At 26.9% G+C, this 14,387-nt stretch overlaps 1 protein-coding gene across 1 annotated transcript; it reads left to right on the forward strand.

The window, feature by feature from the left end:
• The first annotated feature begins 12,298 nt into the window (after window positions 1-12,298).
• LOC101203521 (probable indole-3-pyruvate monooxygenase YUCCA8) lies at window positions 12,299-14,183 on the forward strand. Its single transcript, XM_004152023.3, has 3 exons — window positions 12,299-13,051; window positions 13,166-13,537; window positions 13,647-14,183. The coding sequence occupies exons 1-3, from the start codon at window positions 12,392-12,394 to the stop codon at window positions 13,869-13,871; spliced, it is 1,257 nt and encodes a 418-aa protein (XP_004152071.1). The 5' UTR covers window positions 12,299-12,391; the 3' UTR covers window positions 13,872-14,183.
• Window positions 14,184-14,387: the final 204 nt, after the last annotated feature.

Consider the following 14,387-nt stretch of genomic DNA (forward strand, 5'->3'; position numbering starts at 1 on the left):
ATGTGTGAGTTGGGCTTGGTTTTTGCCATTTTAGCAAATAATAAAGTGTGTGCTATGGACTTAATTATTATAACTTATTTTGTCACTTTTGCAAGTGCCCCAAATTTTTTTTATGAAGTGTATATATTTTGTTAAATGTTCTATTTTTTAAAATATTCTTAATTAAAAATGCTAAACTATTTGTTAAGATTAATCATTCTCTTTAATAAAAATTTAAAATTGAAATATAATGAAACGAGGAGTAGATTTATTAAGAGGTCAACGGACACGTGCCCTCCACATTATCGATTGTTTTTATTTTAATATTAATTTTGAAATATCAAATTACAATATATATTAAATAATGCTTTATTTTAAATAAATTCTACTTCTCGTGTAGTGGGTGGCCCACTCATCATAACCATTAAGTTAAGTATTTGGATCTTGCATTTTGCAACTATTTTCACAAAATTGTCATTTATTCTTTTTTCCAAATATCAAATTTCTTCCAAAAATTTCAATGATTTTCTTAATATGTGCCACAAAATAAATATCAAATATCAATTTTGTTGACAAATTTCAATAATGTCATAAAATAATTTTTTAAAAAGACGAAAAAAAACCTAACTAAAGAGGAAGAAAAGTCTAACCACGTAAAAACTCTAACTTATTTTCTAGTCATCATTTGCTATCTAATAAATACTTAGAAAAAAAATGCAATAAAGTCGGTGATCTAAACTTCCACACTCTCAGTAATATTTCATGAATTTTTTTTTCTCTTTTGAATGAAAATTTTTGGTTCACGTGAAAATTATCGGTTTTTTTTTATTACTACAAATGTAGTGAATATTATTGGACAAATATACAAATATGTTAGTTAAAAGAAACTTGAGGGATTGAATTTGTAGTTTAACTCTCTTCTTTCTCCTTGTTCTTTCTTCTAACATGAAATATTGGTTTCAAAAGAGAATTCGAACTCAACTCCCATCACATATTATAAATATCGATGATAACTTTTTCTTTTTTTTTGGGGGGGAAAGTAATTGTGTAAAAAGTTTAAAATATGAGGGTATAGAATTGAAAACTAATGATTTAAAATAATCTCAATGATTACATTGAAAAGTGCTTAGAATGTGAAATAATGATTTAAGGGGCTAAAAAATAAATGAAGTGATGGGTGCAATTTGAGAAATAAATATATAATTAAGTAGCCTTATATTTAATATTGAAAAGCCACAAAGGAAGAGAGAGTTAAAAGTCATCTCCTTAACCAAGAAAGCATCTACAATCTAATCTAATGGGTCCTTTTTTTTCAATTGTGAACTGACCTAATAATACCCCACATTTGATTTAATTACTTAATAATATATATATTATATATATCCTCTCTTTCTATTACTTACATATATATGACATATATTTAATTATTGTTCTCTCTTTCTTGTCTTTTTAGGAGAAATAACTAAAAATAAAGAAAATGGTCTTGATGACATTTTAGATAGTGAATTATTAAGGTTCCTAAATTCAACTATCTAAATCAAATCCGATCAACATAATAACTAAGGGATAAGGAACCAATTAGAGGGGGAAAAAAAAGAAAACTAATTCAAATAAGAAAAAATAAAACCAATATCAAACAAATCAAATTATTAAGCCTCCCTACGTAGCTATTAGGTTTTGAAAAATGAAATCAAATTTTAAAACTATAACCTAAATAAAATGAAAAAACTAATTTTTAACAACTTTTTTTTCTTTTCAAATTTGGTTAAGATAATTCAATTATTGTACGTACTGAAAAAATTAAATCATTGTAAAATATAGAAGGAAATAGACTTAATTTTTAAAAAATTAAAAACTAAAAATGAAGAAAGATGTATTGAACCTAAAGTTTCTTAATATATTCATGTTGATAAGATAATTTACTTACTCACTATAAATCGATAATATTTTTGAAAGCTTGTTTTAGTAGCTTGGTATAAATTATAAGTCAAAATAACACATGTATAATTTGAGAATATTTTTGAATTGACATATATAATATAAACTTAACAACAAATATTATAACCCAGCTAGAAAGTGGGTTTAAAAAAACCTAGGGTTCACAATGTGAATGAAGATAAAGAAATTGTAGTAAAGAATAAAGTAACTTTTATATATATATATATATATATATATATATATATATATATATTAGACTTAGGCTTCACAAATCCAAACTTTATAAGTCAAACACCAAATTCAATAATGTTAAAGCTATATTACCTACAATCTCAATCTCAATATTATAATATATAGTTTCGATAAACATTAACAATAAGAACATAAAGTATAGTATATAATGAAATAGTGGCACCGCCAATTTACACACCGCCAATGGCTCATGACTTTGAACTTTCTGCTAAAGAGATCAAAAGAAAAGTTGGCATCAACTTCAAACAATTTTATATACACACTATTAATTATTATTATTATTTCTATTTGTGTCTCTCCACTTCCCTCCCATTTAATTTGTTTAGTTAGTTTTCAAAATGTTATACATATAATTCTTTTAATTTCGTCTCTTTACAAATTTACCTTTAACTAGATCATCAGATTTCAAAATTTACAAAGTTGACATGAATGGCAATAACTTAAGGTGGGTGGTAAAAGAAAAATTAGAATTGAAAGGTGTTTATACTAAAGGAAATTAAAATAATCATGGAATTAGAGTATAATTAAATTGAAATTAATGTTTAAACCTCCAAAGATTAAAAAGTACACCCATTATAAAACCGCATTATACTTGATCTCAACTAAAAGGTGGAAAAAGGTATTTGTGAAACTGAGTTACAAATAAGCTATATCCAAAATCAATATATATTCATAAGAAGAAAAAGATATTGCATCAACTTCTTTTCTCTTTTAAAAGAAAACCCTATTTTATATGTAAAACCATGCAATGCAAGCAAAGAACCGATGCCGCCGCCGACTGAATTTCTATTTCTTATTTTTTTTTTCTGTTTACGCGTGTTCATTCCTAAAACCAATTTAAATAAGTTTAATTCACTTTTATAATAATTCTTTTCACTTACCCTTTGAGTTTAGAGGTCAGTCTACCCTCAAATTAAAAGCCAAATAGCTTCTTTGTAGCTTCCAATTAGGTACTGCCGACGATTCAAGATTTTGACACATTTTTCATATATAATACATTCATTCCTAAATCAAACCCTTCAATAATATATACATACAATTTTAAACTATATTTAGAATGTATATCGATGTCACACGTTCTATATTTCTAATGTCTATAAATTTGATAGGACGAAAAAAATAACTTGACTATTAATTTGAACTGATTTTGTAAATGATTTATTTTACAAAAAAAAACATTTATTGATATCAATACATTCCTTGAAACGAATTGCTATATTCCTCAAATGAAATGAATTGAAATTTGATAGTGATATGGATCTTGATATTTTAACCGTTGAATATAATGATTGAGTCTTCATGTTTGTTTGAATATAGAAAGTTTAAGAGGGTGGCTAAGTTTTTGGTTTGAGAGAGAGGGTTTTTGGGAAAGCTGGCTGTGGGGCAATGCAAGGCTGGTGGGTGACCTAGCTAGGGGTTTCAATTAGTTTCAACCAAGTTCAAAAGATATGTTATATGTATCTTTTTTATCATCCTCGAGGAAATTATTTGATATCGTTTTCGCTTTTTACGGTCTTCGGGAAGTCGGCCATATTCATGATGGCTACCTCCAATAGTTTCTCCGTCACTTTGTGAAAATAGATATATGAATTTTGTATATGTATATATATAGATGTCTTCCTTGATGTGTCTTATCAATAATGTTAGATGATGTAATATATATTATCATTTTTCTTTAGAGAGAATTTGTTAAAACCTTTATAGAGCAAGTAATATCAAACCACTCCAAAGTATTTTTGTACTTATTTCTCAATAATCACACATATTTAATATGCATTATTACAACATTTTCTACCATAAAATTCTTACTTTTTTTTTCGTTAAAAAGATACTAAAAGCATTCGCCCCTAGGTGCATTTGAATATTTCAATTAGATTAATACATTCATACAACACTAATCATATCTCATACATATTTTCATTTATATTATTAAATGAAAAATAAGTACAAATACTTTGTAATAGATTATACATTAGTTTACATTTTCCGACTTTAACTTAGTTGGTAAAGTAAAGAATTGAACATGTTTATTCAAACTACTCAAAACATAGGTTTTTTTAGTATTGTAAATAATAGGAAATTTGAACCATAGATCTTTTTAATATATAATATTACCAAATGTTAGTTGAGTTAAACAAGTTTTGGCTTAGATGTATATTTTTTGAGACTAAATTTCTTTACAACAACGAAACACTATTTAAGATAATATAAGCCACACTCTTGTAAAAGCTACCTATGTAGAGATATATATTAAAAGGAGATTAAAAAACGGGTTTCTTTCTTTCTTTCTTTTTTGTAGGGTTGTGGTTTGGATGTTAGCTCAAGTGTGGAAAATGATATTGAAGCCACTCAAATAATACCATGATAACTTTATTAATTTTAAAACATCAATTCCTTTTTGTAGGTTTTCACTTGGAGGTTTATATAGATTAGTTATAAGAATTAGTAGTGAAAGAAAGAAGAAGAAGTTAAAAGGCAATGATTCATAAAAAAAAAGAAAGAAGAAAGAAGAAAGAAGAAAGAAGAAAGAAGCTATTTTAGAAAGCGCAATATAAGTCTTCACAAAGCTCCTAAATGCATATATACAAATTATTTTCATGAAAAGAAGAGTCTCTCATTGCATTCAAGGTTCCATGCACATGCTTTCCCTTTCCTCTTCCCATGCCTTTCTTTCTTTACTATTTTCTTCTTTTAGGATTTTCTTTTCTCTTTATAAATATAATTAATAATTCTTGACCCCTAGCTCTTAAGTGGTGTGTGGGTCATTCCATGATTTTTCCAACTCTATTTCTTTCATGTACTCATTGTACTTTCCCATTTTATTATTCTCTCTTCAATATGTTACACCCATTTATTTTTTTAGTATTATTATTTTTGTTGTGTTTTCTTTTTTTAATAACACACCTTTTGTTATTGATCACATTGGTTAAAAATATACACAATGAAGAGGAAAACTACAAACAAAGCATATATATGTAAGTTTTTTTTTTTTTTTAAAAAAAATAAAAGTTGTAAAGATAAACAGAATCGTGGTTTTAAAATATAACTTTCATTTTATAACATCTCTTTTAATGTTAGCATCAATTTTTTTAATCTTTTTTCTCTAAAAGTTCTCTTGTTTATTTTTTATTGGAAGGTTGAGTTGATGTTACACTGAGAATTTTATTTTTTTAAAAAAAAAATAAATTCTCTTATGCTTTGATCGATTTATGATTAGGATAGAAGTTTGGAAAAGTAATTTTCTTTGTAACATCTACTCATTTTTAACAAGAAAGTTTTCTTGACAACTTTTAAAAAATTATAAATAAATCTTGTTTAGAAACAACTTTGATTTTATCAATTACTTAATTAATATAATAAAGTATTATAAAAATATGTATTTAAAAGATCAATAAAAACATCGTTTTAAAAAATATTTTAATGAAAATGAACATAATTAAACAAAAATTGACATGTCTTTCTCTTCCTCAAATTTTTTATTTTTCTCAAAACTATATAACCCAACAGTTGATAATAATAATAATAGTAAAAACAATAATAATTCGATCAAAGTTTATGGTTGAGATTTAAAAACTAATAGTTTTTAGATAACTATTTTAAAAGATAAAATTTATTAAAAATATTTATAACTATAATAAAATATTATTATAAATAGATTCACTAATCGATATAATATAGATTCGAGGTGGATTCGACCTCCGTTTAACCATATGTTCTTTTTATGTAACATATTATATTATTGAAAACAACCCAATAGTTTTTTACCTTTTGAGTATGAAGTTTGTTTACGTTTAAAAAAACGAAAAGAAAATAAATAACGTATCATGTAGACAAAATGAGATGTACTTTGGAGATATAGTCTAAATTGCCTATAATCAGTACGCTCTCAATAATTGGAAGGTAATTATTTTTAACCAATAGAAAATGATTAGCTTTTCGGTAATAATAATAATAATAATAACGATAATAATAATAATAATAATAATAATAATAATAATAATAATAATAATAATAAATAATAATAATAATAATAATAATAATAATGCTTGGTTTTCTGCGCTTATTTATAAAATAAAATAAAAGAGTACATATTAAGTAAAAGAAAATATAAAATCGAATCAAAGGTGATATAAGGAAGACACGTGTGCTCTTGGTGACACGTGGTGAAATAAGATAGAAAACGTTATTTAAAATTCTTCCACGTACTCACCCATGCAAATCGTGTTTAAAAACTATTTGTTTTCAAAAACATAAAATCTGATTAAAATTATTGGTTTGACGCATTTTTCAAAATATGCAAATAAATAACAACAGTTTAATATCTAATGATATTTCGTTGTCTTTTAGATACTCTAACTGCTTTTTATTATTATTATTATTTTCAAATAATCGTAAATAATAATGACAAAATGTAATTTAAATAATATTAAATTATTAAGTAGGCTAAAATATGATTTTTTTTTTTCTTTTAATTTGATCAGTTGAAATAGTTTCCTAAATTAATTGAATCTACACTTTTTGAGTAATTTATAAGTATCCCCCACTATCCCTTAGCCTTTTTTGATAATTGGATCATTCTTTATTATTTTATCTCTCAATATTTATCTATTTAGTCCTTAAAACATTCAAATTCATTATTAATTGCATATCCCTAAATTTGGATGGTTTTTTCTATTTAATGCCCATAATTAATATCACTAAGTTATTGCTCATTTGATGAATAAATATGACATGATAGACAACTAGATGAATTAATGGATATGATGTTGCTATATTTTATGAATGTTATATTTTTTTTAATAAAAAAACATAAAACAATTGTGGATGTGTGCTAAAAAAAGAAGAAGAAAAAAATAGATATTTTTTCATTTATTTATGTTTAGTTTAACAACCAGCTGTGTTTTAAATCGTTTATATATATATATTTCAGTTGAGATGTACTTTAGATTTCCAAATATTACTAAATTATTATTGATTTAAGGTTCACTTTTGTTAACAAATTTTTACATTCAATATGGAACTTTAAATACGAAACTCTCAATAAAAAAAACACAACTTTTTTCTTTTATATATTTTTTAAAACTTTTTTTCAGGGGAACATAAGTTGATCATGTGTATTTTGTAAGTTTTGGCTCTTTCAAAGCTATATAAAAGCTTGTTTGAAATATATATGTAATGATATGTAGGGATGGTTCTTAATGTCAAATAGTGTCCTAAAAAGAATAGCAACAATGGTCACATCGATATTGAGTAAAACAGAAAGATACATAAGGATTGGTAACTATGTAACTATGTAACAACACCTACGTTTAGGACCAAAAGTAATTTACTAAAATCAATGTGAGTTGAACGATTACAACGATGTACTAATGTTTCACAAGACACCTCGGTTGCCTTAGATGTGAGACTTATTCTCTTCAATATTTAAGCTCCCCTAGGTAGTTGCTATTAGTGAACATGTGCATTTAGGCTCTTCGTAAGTGAATAGAACTTCATATATATATCTATGTTTCTTTCCTTTTTTAATTCTTCTGAACTCCCTTCACTTGTGTAACTTAGGTTCGTTCCAAAAAGTTATTGAGAACTAAACCCTAAAGGATTTGGAAATTAGGAACCCAAATGATGAATCCCTAATATCAAATTCTAAAATCTTCAATCTTAGTTTGAGAACAATCGAAAGAAAATGATTACATTTGGATTACCCTTTGATCGAAGACGAAGAGATAAGAAGAACTAGTTCCTCACTCCAAGTTCGAACACTCCACAAGTAAGGTAATCAAACTTATTTGAATGTTCTTGGCATGCAACCTGAGTCAAGAATTGCAAAAGAATGATGATGGGGCTTTATCTTCTATTAAAGAATTTTCATGGATAGAAAACCCTAAATCTAAAAAATATATAAAAAACTAAGTGTGTTGTATTTTGTTTCTCTACTTTAAATCCAACCTACTACACTAAACAAACAAACAAAAATTCATTCTACCCCTAACTCAAATGAACTAATTAAACTCAAATAAACATATATGAGTCCAATGATGATACAACTCCAAAATAAGGTATGTATGGAAAAAAAAATCAATTATACAAAGTTCAATTGATTTCATGTTATAGAATCAACTAACTCCAACTATAAAGCTTTTGATAAATTGTTTGTTGATTGAATCTCCTGATCAATTGGGTTCATCTTTACTTGAATGTGAGAACTCAATGCTCACTATAACTTCTTTTTTTCCTCTTGGACATATGATTGGTCCTAGAGGTAGCACAAAGGCGTTTTGGTTCATATCAACTCTCTTCTCTAATGAGTAGGCTTTAGGCTCCTGCTAAAGTAGTGTTGTATGAACGAATTTAATGTAGTCTTCAACAAACTACTCATAAGAACAATAATCGTATATGAATGAATGCTTCAAGTACAAATTTCTCATAAAAGAACAATGAAGAAAAATTGAAGAGTATTTATATTGCAACCCTAACAAAAAAGACCTCATTGAGCTTAAAATGGCACAACCAAACAAAGAAAATATCCTCGGAATAAATCAATAGATCAGAATTAGGGAAGGGATCACACAGTACCAATTTGCATAATCTCACAAATAAGAAAAGAAATAATTTGCATAATTAACAAAACCTTTACGACAACAACCGAGACAAGAGTATCCTAATACAACTTCTAAGACAACTACCAAATGGCTAAAAAAGAACAACCTAGTGAACATAAACAAACATATTTAGCCATAACAAGAGAACTAACCATATAGATTATAATATATATTATATTCAAAAGTAAAAAGGAACAAAATAAATTAAAATTTTAGTTTTGAACTTTTGAGGATATTTTGTATTTATTTAAGGTATAAACGTTGAAAACTACCTATTTAGTTTTTAAACTTCCATTTAAAAAAAAAAATTACGTTTATATACACTAAATAAAAAATTTATATTTTTACTTTTGATTAAATATATATGACAAATCAATTCACTTTCTTTTTTAAAAAAAAAATTGAATTTGTTGATGACACATTATGCACGAAACTATAATGTAAAGGCTATATATTTTTTTAAGTTCAAACATTAACTTTGTAATTTAATCAATAAAAAAAGAAGCACTTACAAAAATAGTAAAAAAATTATGATAATAAACCCGATGTTACTATATATAACCATCTAATACCACTAATTACTTGTCATATTTGTTATATTCACAAATATGCAAAAAAAAAAAGAGTATGTGAAATGTTTTTATTATCGAAGACAATTTTTCTAAAACAAATAAGCTAACTCAACTTTAAAAATTAAGTTATATCAATTTCAAACTCTCAAAATATCAATTTATAACTCTTAATTAAGTTTTGTTTTAAAAATATATTCAAGACTTATAATTATATTAGTCAGACTTCTAAATTGATAATTAGTTTAGAATCTTTACGAAAATTACATTAAAAGTTGTTAATACATACAATTCTTAATATGCTTAAAGATTATTACCTCAAATGTCAGATTAAAAAGAAGCATCTAGAATTCAAATATATATATATATATGAATTTAAAAAGAAAATTAAGTTGATTCGCTTGTGAAAGATTAGTGATTTTAATTAATAATATAAAAAAATAATCTATTTAGTCTCTAAATTTTAATGAAAATGTGTATTTGTTTTTGAACCTTAAAAATATATTTTTTTTTAGTCCTTTGATTTGTAAGAGTAGACTCATTTGATCTCTATTTATTAATAGATATCAAATTTTTAAAAATAGGTTTAAAAAGTTTTAGAATTATGTTTTGTTTGATTTTAAAAATAATAATATGATATCTAAATTTTAGAAAAATAGTTTTGGAAATGTTATGATTTTTAAAAATTATTCATCTAATTTAATATGTCATATAACTACTTAAAGTAAAAATATAAAGTGATCGATTAAACATACTTTTAAAAATTTAAAAACTAAAATAATATATTTTAGAATGGAAACCGAACCGTATATTATTATAAATCTAAAAATTAAAAGAAAATTTTAAAAAATAGTAAATTTTATAAAATATTTACGACCTAGGGTTAGAAAATAATTATAAGAAAAAAAGAGTAGTATTTTTTGTAATGAAATTATATGTCTCATTGTCTATCTAAAAAATTTCAGATATTAATTTCAGTTGTTACGTCCTAAAGAAGTAGTGAATATATATTTTTTTAAAATGAATTTTAGAGTCCAAAAAAAGAAAAGAAAAAGAATAAAAATAATAAACAAAAATAATTTCCACTTTATTTGAAAGCACAGTAGGATGACCACGTGGCTCTAAGCACAAAACGGTTGGCAGAATGGGGGGCTCTGAGAACCTATCAGCTTTTACGGATATTGCAATCCAATGTGGTGAAAGCCTTTGTTGGGTCCACGCTGGACGCTTGTGGGACCCCCTCTTTTACAACTTGGCATCCTTCCCACGTGGCTTTTTCTTTGCTTTTTTTTTTCCTTCTTCTTATTCCAAATAATCTTTTTAATATAATTTATGAATTATCATTCACTATGGGATCTCAAAATCCTCTTTGGGTCCCAATAGGATCAGCAATGGATGAGGTAAAACTTTCCTCATCACTTTCAATTCCTCCCCTAACTACAAAACTTCAAATCTCTTACCAATCATTCAATTCATAAAAGCTTAACTTAGTTTAAATGGGTTGATTTATATAATTTTGGGTTATACGTAAAACTGTCAAATATCCTTGTATAGTTTAAATCTTATATAAGAATCGAGTTTATCTTATTAAGTTGGAATATAAACTTGTTTTCGATTTGATCATAATAGTTACAAAAAGATTAACAATGAAATCACTAATTATCTGTTGTTTTAAACATGTGTTTCTAATTTTAATGTTTTTTAAAAGAATGATTAGTAATATGATATAGTGTTGTGTGCTTAGTCTACCGTATTAAAATTAATGACATCTTGAATATCTAATTACATGAATCTTACTCTATAACATATAGAAAATACATGCATCTTTATCGGTGTAGTATACATCTTGTTGACAAATTTTGTGAACAATGTAAAACGTTGAAGGTTCATTATCAACCAACCATAACATGTCACATCAATATTCTCACCTTTCATTTTGTTTAAAAGAAAATTTCTAATTTAAAGGTTAGGTAACATTACGTACAATAAATAAATAAAATTAAGTAAAATTATCAACTCGAATTGTGAAGAGACACATTTATATACACTTCCATCCATCATAAAAGAAAGAAATTCAAATTCCATCCACATGTAGCAATTGGATAAATACATGACCTTATTTAATAATCCCTTTGACTTTTAATTTTTGAATTCTTTTAAAAAAATAAACTTATAAGTGCTAATTCCAACTTTTTTTTTTTAATTTGAATGATTTAGTACATATACTTTATACTTGTTAATTTTTGAAAAGCCAAGCTAATAGCATTTTTCCTATAACTTTTGTAAACATATCTTTAGTACACAATTATTATTATTTCTTACCAATTTTGGTAAAAATTAACTCTAACCCACTAAATTTAAGATTAAGACTAGAATTAAACAAAAACTAACTTTAAGATTTAAGATTAATAGTTATGACTATTTTTAAATATAGAAAAATGAGAAGAAGAAAAATTTACAAAAATTATAGTAAAATAATTAGGCTTATCTAATGTGATATTTTGTTTTTATTAGTAAATATTTTTAAAATTTTTACCAATTAAAACAATAATAAGGTGTATAACATTAATAAAGCGTCATAATTTGATTTAAATTTGGTTATATTTACGATTATTTTCATTATACTATATATAAATGTTGAGTTTGATTGGTACATTAAATTTACCATTATTGTTAAAATTGAACTAGGTGTGAATGAGTGATTAAAACTTAGAAGAATCTCCAATGGCTTTAAACTATATAAATATTTATTTAATTTATGTAAAGCATAGTATAGAGTGCACTAAGATGTATTAAAATAATAAAGAAAAAGCATATCATATGATTAAATAATAAAAAGGGATCCGCTAAGTCTTATGATTTGAGAATGACCCTCTCTTACCTCCTCACTTCCCTCACATGCTCTCTCTCCCCCTTCCTCTATTTATAACCCCTTCTCTCCCTCTTTCCCTCACTCCCATATCAATCTCTCTCTCTCTTTCTCTCTTTCTATCTCTCTCTCTCTCTCTCTCTCAAAAAAAGAAAAGAAAAGAAAAGAAAAGAAAAAACTAAACAATGGAGGCTACAACAAATCATGAAGCTTTTTTGTTATCTCAACGCTGCGTTTGGGTTAACGGTCCTGTCATCGTCGGTGCTGGACCGGCCGGGCTCGCAACGGCTGCTTGTTTAAGAGAACAAGGTGTTCCATTTATTGTCATTGAAAGAGCTGATTGTATTGCTTCTTTATGGCAAAAACGAACTTACGATAGGCTAAAACTTCATCTCCCTAAACAATTTTGCCAACTTCCTCGTCTTCCATTCCCTCAAGAATTCCCTGAATACCCTTCCAAGAAACAATTCATTCAATACCTTCAATCCTACACTCAAAAATTCGACATCAATCCACAGTTTAACGAAACCGTTCATTCCGCTCGCTTCGATCACACCAGCGCTCTATGGCGCTTGAAAACCGAGTCTTCCGTTTCTGGTCAGGTGGTTGAGTATGTTTGTCAATGGCTTGTGGTAGCTACAGGTGAAAATGCAGAGTGTGTCATGCCGGAAATTGATGGTCTTAATGAATTCGCCGGTGAGGTTTTACATGTTTCCGATTATAAATCCGGCGAGAGGTTTAAAGGGAAGAATGTTCTTGTTGTGGGATGTGGGAATTCTGGAATGGAGGTTTCTCTTGACCTTTGTAATCATCAAGCTTCACCTTCAATGGTTGTTCGCAGCTCGGTAAGTGAAAGAGAAAAAAAAAAAAAAAAAAACTTGTAATACCATGTCAGAAAATTTCGTCCATAACAATGAAAGAAAGAATCTGATGTGTTTTTTTGTTTGTGAAATTTATAGGTACACGTTTTGCCGCGGGAAATTATGGGGAAATCAACGTTTGAATTGGCGGTATTGCTGATGAAATGGCTACCAATTTGGATTGTGGATAAATTGATGTTGATTTTGTCTTGGTTAGTACTTGGGAGCATTGAGAAATATGGGTTAAAAAGACCATTAATGGGGCCATTGGAGTTGAAGAACACAACAGGGAAAACCCCTGTTTTGGACATTGGAGCATTGAGTAAAATCAAATCAGGAGAAATTAAGGTTGTTCCAGGAATTAAAAAGTTGAATAAACATGAAGTTGAGTTCATCAATGGTGAAAAAATGGGAATTGATTCAGTTCTTTTGGCTACTGGATATAGAAGCAATGTACCATTTTGGCTTGAGGTGAGCAAAAAAGCAAGAACAAAATAATTTATTTTTTCCTATGTTGCTGTTTGTCTGACATAAAAAGCGAATGGAATTCTAATATTGGGATTTTTTTTCTTCTTAACAGGAAAAGGAATTTTTTGGTAAAAATGGTTTCCCAAAAACCCCATTTCCAAATGGATGGAAAGGCAAATCAGGGCTATATGCAGTTGGATTTACAAGGAGAGGGCTTTCAGGAGTAACTTCAGATGCCATTAAAATTGCACAAGATATTGGAAATGTTTGGAGACAGGAAACAAAGCAAAAGAAAAAACCAATTGCTTGTTTAAGAAGATGCATTTCACATTTCTGAACCCCCCCAAAAAAAAAATCCATAATCATTCATTCTTTTGATGTAAATTTTAATGGCACTGTAAAAAAAAAAATTAACAAAAATGGGTTATAGATAGTTAAAAAAAAAAAAAAGGAAGTCATCTCCAAAGAAGGATGGAAGCCCAAGTTTTGAGTTTGTGTTTCTTTGGGCATTTTTGAGGTTAATTCAAAAGAGGGGAAATATATATATATATATTATGATTAATTATTAATATATACTTTTTCCTCTTTTTGTAACTAATTTCATTTCATTGATCTAATCAAAAGGCCACAGATTCATCTTTGTATTTTATTTGCTCACTTGCTGCTGTCTCCCCTAATGAGCACTTTGTTGAAGTGTCATTGTTTCATTCTACAGTTTCCCAAATGATGATGATAATTGATGAAAGAAATCTTTTCTCTTTTTCTTTCGCACAGTTCCTTAAACAGAGTTTCCATACCTCCAACCAATGGATGCTCATTATCCACTCACTAAACCTAGAACCATCCATACTTC

This window comes from Cucumis sativus, chromosome 3 (genome assembly GCF_000004075.3).
Source record: "Cucumis sativus cultivar 9930 chromosome 3, Cucumber_9930_V3, whole genome shotgun sequence".
Lineage (NCBI taxonomy): Eukaryota > Viridiplantae > Streptophyta > Magnoliopsida > Cucurbitales > Cucurbitaceae > Cucumis > Cucumis sativus.

Excerpts from the sequence above, each read along its gene's own strand:
- LOC101203521 (XM_004152023.3), top strand. The coding sequence starts at position 12,392 with ATGGAGGCTACAACAAATCATGAAGCTTTTTTGTTATCTCAACGCTGC. Across the intron at positions 13,052-13,165 it reads CAATGGTTGTTCGCAGCTCG|GTACACGTTTTGCCGCGGGA; the intron begins GTAAGTGAAAGA and ends TGAAATTTATAG. Across the intron at positions 13,538-13,646 it reads ATGTACCATTTTGGCTTGAG|GAAAAGGAATTTTTTGGTAA; the intron begins GTGAGCAAAAAA and ends TCTTCTTAACAG.